The sequence below is a fragment of the Mesitornis unicolor genome, unplaced genomic scaffold, assembly GCF_000695765.1.
Source record: "Mesitornis unicolor isolate BGI_N332 unplaced genomic scaffold, ASM69576v1 scaffold20512, whole genome shotgun sequence".
Taxonomy (NCBI): domain Eukaryota; kingdom Metazoa; phylum Chordata; class Aves; order Mesitornithiformes; family Mesitornithidae; genus Mesitornis; species Mesitornis unicolor.
In genome coordinates this window covers 5,649-10,475 of record NW_010169037.1, presented here as the reverse complement: position 1 = coordinate 10,475, position 4,827 = coordinate 5,649, and the positions used below count along the sequence as shown (strand labels likewise).

Sequence of the window (4,827 nt, the reverse complement as noted above, 5' to 3'; positions counted from 1 at the left end):
CATCATCCTGGAGAACTACGCGCAGGCCAGCGAGTGGGCGGCCAAATACATCCGCAACCGCATCGTCCACTTCGGGCCCGGCCCCGGGAGGTTCTTCACGCTGGGGTTGCCCACAGGTGGGTGTCGGGGAGCAGGGAGTGGGGCCGCGGGCCCTGCCCCGGGGCTGAGGCGGCGGCTTCTCCGCAGGCAGCACGCCGCTGGGCTGCTACAGGAAGCTGGTGGAGTACTGCCGGAACGGGGACCTGTCCTTCAAGTACGTGAAAACCTTCAACATGGACGAGTACGTGGGTGAGTGCCCTCAGGCGAGCGGGGTTTGTCTGTTTTGCTGTATTTTCTGTGTGTCTGCCGGTGCGGTGTGAATGTCGGCTTGCTGAGGCAGGGCTGCGGCCGGACAACCGTGTCAGTGTAGAAAATCTCCCCTGCAGGAGGTTTTAAGGTAGGAAGGATAAAATTTGCGTTAGAAAAGGGAGTTAATAGAGACAATTTGAAAAGCTATATAAGAAATATTGAAGAGTATCAGGTGTTGTCTGATATACATGCTAGACACTGCTGTGTGTGACCTGAATTGACCAGCTAAGGGTCCAGCTGAGCATTGCAAGCTGAGATATGTGCAGTATGAACAACCACCTTTGCTCTGGGCTGATAAACATCAGCATAGCTCCATGTTTCTCACAAGGACTGAGGCGATTCCCATCCAAGTGCCCTTCCATAATGCACTGCTGTTAAGATAGCAGGAACTGCTTCGCTAATGGAGCTGTGATGAAACAGCCCCTTCTGAGGAAAGGGTACGGAGAGATTAGGCTAAAACTCCAAAGGTGAAAAACATACAGGCTAAATATTTGCTAATGCTAATTTTACTTTGGTCAAGAAGTTTTCTGTGAACGATCCATTAGTAAATACGCTGTGCAGTGTGGGTTTGTAGCATTCAAGGGCAAAAAATCTATGCAAGAAGTTATTTCCCAGGCTTCTGCACAGGTTTTTAATTGTCTTTGCTAATACAAACTGAGAGAAGGCTGAAAAGTTGAGGCACAGAGTGTGCCTGCTTTTCTGCAGCATCTATTGCGTGTTAATGTAAGCACATAGGAGCTATTGGGATTGATTTTAATTCTGCTATTTGGGGAAATAAAAACAACTCATGAAGGCTGAGGGAGTCGCAAATAACAGATGGAGGGTGCAGTGCTCTGTTGGCAAAGCCACTGCTAGGGCCTGTGGGTGGTTTGTGGTAGGGGTGATTTCCTCTCCGTTGGTCTTAGTCCTGTGTGTGCTCTGTCGCCAGGTCTCCCGAGGGACCACCCGGAAAGTTACCATTCCTTCATGTGGAATAACTTCTTCAAGCACATTGACATCTCAGCAGAAAACGTTCACATTTTGGATGGAAACGCCCCTGATCTACAGGCAGAGTGCGACGCGTTTGAGGAGAAAATCAAAGCAGCCGGAGGAATCGAACTCTTTGTTGGAGGTGAAAACCCGAAGGACTAGCGGTCTGTAAATGCTGGCAGGAAGCTGTCTTCGTCCTGCCTTTCCCCCACTTATCGAATTTCTCGTCAGAAGAGTTCATTTTCAGTTCAGTTCAGGGGATTTGCAGCAGAAGCCACCCCATACTCCATTGCCCTGGGCACTGGTGGTCTGGCAGCCTTGTCTTCCGATGCATCGCTCCCCCAGTTTTAAGTATTTCAGTCCAGTAAGTGAATAGTTTAGGAAACTATTAGGAGAAATGGACAGGGCTAGAATTGAATTAAGAATGTATCACAGTTGCCACCACTAACAGGAAAGTGCTAGGAGTAGTTGGAGTCCTCAGAGCCAACAGGAGCTCAACACAAGCTTTTCCCATCCGTTTGCCTTAAGATTCTGCCATCTCCTGGTTGTTTTGTTGTCCCAGCACAGTTGGGGAACAGCCTCTGCTGGCTTCAGCGGGGGCTTTTGCTGTCATTCCTACCAGAAACAAATTTGAGCTTCAGCAGAAAACTCGCAAGTGTTTCTGTCAGATCTGTCTCTCTTCCTGAAGCATTGAATGTCCCTGTAACAGCAGTGCTGTTGGCTCTGCTTCCCACAATATCCACTGCAGCCACTGACCAACCTCTCACCCTGTCTGTGTCGCAGGTATCGGCCCGGATGGTCACATTGCCTTCAACGAGCCCGGGTCCAGTCTGGTTTCCAGGACACGAGTGAAGACCTTGGCTATGGACACCATTTTGGCTAACGCCAGGTTCTTTGATGGCGACCTCTCCAAAGTCCCCACGATGGCTTTGACGGTCGGAGTAGGCACCGTGATGGATGCCAGAGAGGTTAGGAGGAAAGCAGTGATTTCATGGAGTGGCTCTTGAGCAGGGCTTGCTGCAGTAGCTAAAGATCACCCAGCCTTGGAGCAGCATTGCACCCTGCTGGTGCAGGCAGCCAAATACCTGATCCTCTGCTCTTGCTCTGTCTGCATGGTTGCTCTGCTAACACGTAACACGTTTGTGTAACGCTGCAGTACGGCTGTGATCCACAGGGGGCTGGTGAGGTTTGGGAGGATGCCTTTGGTTAAGAAGCTCAGCTTGGGAAATAAACGCAAGAATCACTGCCTGACTTGATGCTACACCAGCAGATCATGAAAGCCATAGGGAATGGCTTTTAATTGAGTCTATACCTTGATCTATACCTGTTCAGTCTCAGTGTATAGGTGCTTCACAGGTACCAGAATTGTGACAATGACCCACCAGGCTATGATTTAATTGATAAATAAAATGGATTGTGGTACAGTGAAATGTCTGTGGGGAGGGTGATGGCCACTGTCCCCATTAGGGACCAGGGCAGCCCTTGGGTGCTCTCTCTGAACACATCTTCTAGACCCTCACTGCCACCCTGTCTCGCTGTGCAGGTGATGATTCTCATCACAGGAGCCCACAAAGCCTTTGCGTTGTACAAAGCCATCGAGGAAGGTGTCAACCACATGTGGACAGTATCTGCTTTCCAGCAGCACCCCAACACCGTGTTTGTGTGCGACGAGGATGCCACGCTGGAGCTCAAAGTCAAGACAGTGAAATACTTCAAAGGCGAGTGTTTGCTCAGACCAAGCAGCTGCTGTGCTCAGTTTTAAGTGGCACAAGCCATGCTTTGCATTAGATGTTTCTGTTTATTCCCAAAGGAGCACATTCCTTAAATACAATAGCTGAGGTAATAAGAGTGTAAAGGTAATACTGAGCTGCGTGGGCATGGGAGCCAAGGAACAAGGACTCTAGCAATGCCTAATTGCATTAGCATCCCATGAATGGGAACTAATGAGAATTTTGCTTTATTATATCTACTTAACTCATCTTTTTCCTTGCCACATCAGGTTTAATGCTGGTCCACAACAAGCTCGTGGAACCCTTGTACAGCATGAAGGAGATGGGAGCAGAAAGGAGCCAGTCCAAGAAGCCCTACAGCGATTGATCTCCTGCGGTTCAGAGTGGTGCTGAACCAGCTCTGCTGTTGGAAACCAGCTGTGAAGAAAGGGAATTGCTGCAGAAACTCCCGTCTGCTCTTAAATTAGCAAAATGATTACGTGCTTGCTTCTCTCCATTAAAAAGACAGATGCCAAACACCTGCCTTAATTAACCAAATAGGATGGGAGCCCGCACACTGTGTGCCACAAACTTCCACCGCTAGCTTCAAGGTAAAGCCAACGGAGAACGAGTTGTTTAATCTATGAAGCAACTGCAGTCGCGTGGACTGAAGGCCCCAAAATTTAAATGTGAAGATAAGTGAAAGCACAGTGTTGCAGAAACCAAATGGGTAACGGCTTTGGGCTGTGTTCCTTGCGATTAGGACAAATACCTTTTTGTGTCGTGCCCCCTTCACAGTCCACTCTTGCATTATAGACGTTTCAAATGGGAACTGAGCTTGTTCAGCCTGGAGAAGAGCGAGCTTTAGCAGCAGCGTCCTGCACGGCGACGAGGGCAGCGAGAAGAGGAAGCCAGGCTCTCCTGGGGAGGGGGAGATGAGAAGAGACAACAGGGCTGGAGGCGAGAAAAGATGCTCAGAGTGGATATAAGGAAAAAACTGACCCACGAGGACGGTCAAGCAGTGTTTAATTGCAGAAGCCTCACACAAGTGGACACAGCCTGTACTGGCAGGACCCCCCCAATTCTGAAACGCGATTCCTGGGTTTCCCATCACGGGAGGGGCAAGACAAACTGGGGAGCATTTCTTTATGCAGAAATTTTGTAAGCCGTTGATCTGTAACTTAACTTTCTACAGTAAATGTCCTAATTTTTTCTAACTGGTCACACTGTATCTGCTGCTCGGTCTCGCTGTGCTTGTGAAACACCCAGCAGTTTGCGTGGCTGAACAGGACCTGTAAAACCATCTCTGAACAGAACCACCCAACCTTCGAAGCAGGAGAAAGACCTGGTATTTGGCACAGGGCTTCTCTATCACCTAGAACCAGAGCTGTATTGAAAGCAGAAAATAGTGGTAAAGTAGGAAACAGCAGTGACTGTTCCAAGAGCTGCCTGCCTTGCCCAGCGTGTGCTGGCAGCTTAGTGGGAAGAAAGCCCCCTCTGCAAGCAGACAGAGCTTGGATTCAGGCTGCAGAGTTAAAAACTGGGGCCAGAGTGGAAATTGCTGTGGGGATTGCAGCTAAAAGGGGGTGCACACCCAAACCTCCATCAGCAGAACAGGTCCAGCCCAGGTCTGGTCTCTGTCACCCCCAGACAAGGACACGAGCACCAGCCACAACAGAGCTCTGTCCCGCACTGACAACAAACAGGGAGACAACTCCTTTTACTGTCTTAAAGTGAATTTAGTGCATGTGAAAGGTACAGGAAATACAACTTAAACCATACACAATGTAAACTTTCCCTA

General features: G+C 49.3%; 1 protein-coding gene across 1 annotated transcript; it reads left to right on the top strand.

Moving 5' to 3' along the window:
- The first annotated feature begins 6 nt into the window (after positions 1–6).
- Positions 7–3,518, top strand: LOC104536583 (glucosamine-6-phosphate isomerase 1). Its single transcript, XM_010179238.1, has 6 exons — positions 7–116; positions 187–288; positions 1,277–1,459; positions 2,101–2,285; positions 2,861–3,035; positions 3,317–3,518. Exons 2-6 carry the CDS (start codon positions 273–275, stop codon positions 3,412–3,414), a joined length of 657 nt encoding a protein of 218 aa, XP_010177540.1. The 5' UTR covers positions 7–116; positions 187–272; the 3' UTR covers positions 3,415–3,518.
- The last annotated feature ends 1,309 nt before the right edge of the window (positions 3,519–4,827 follow it).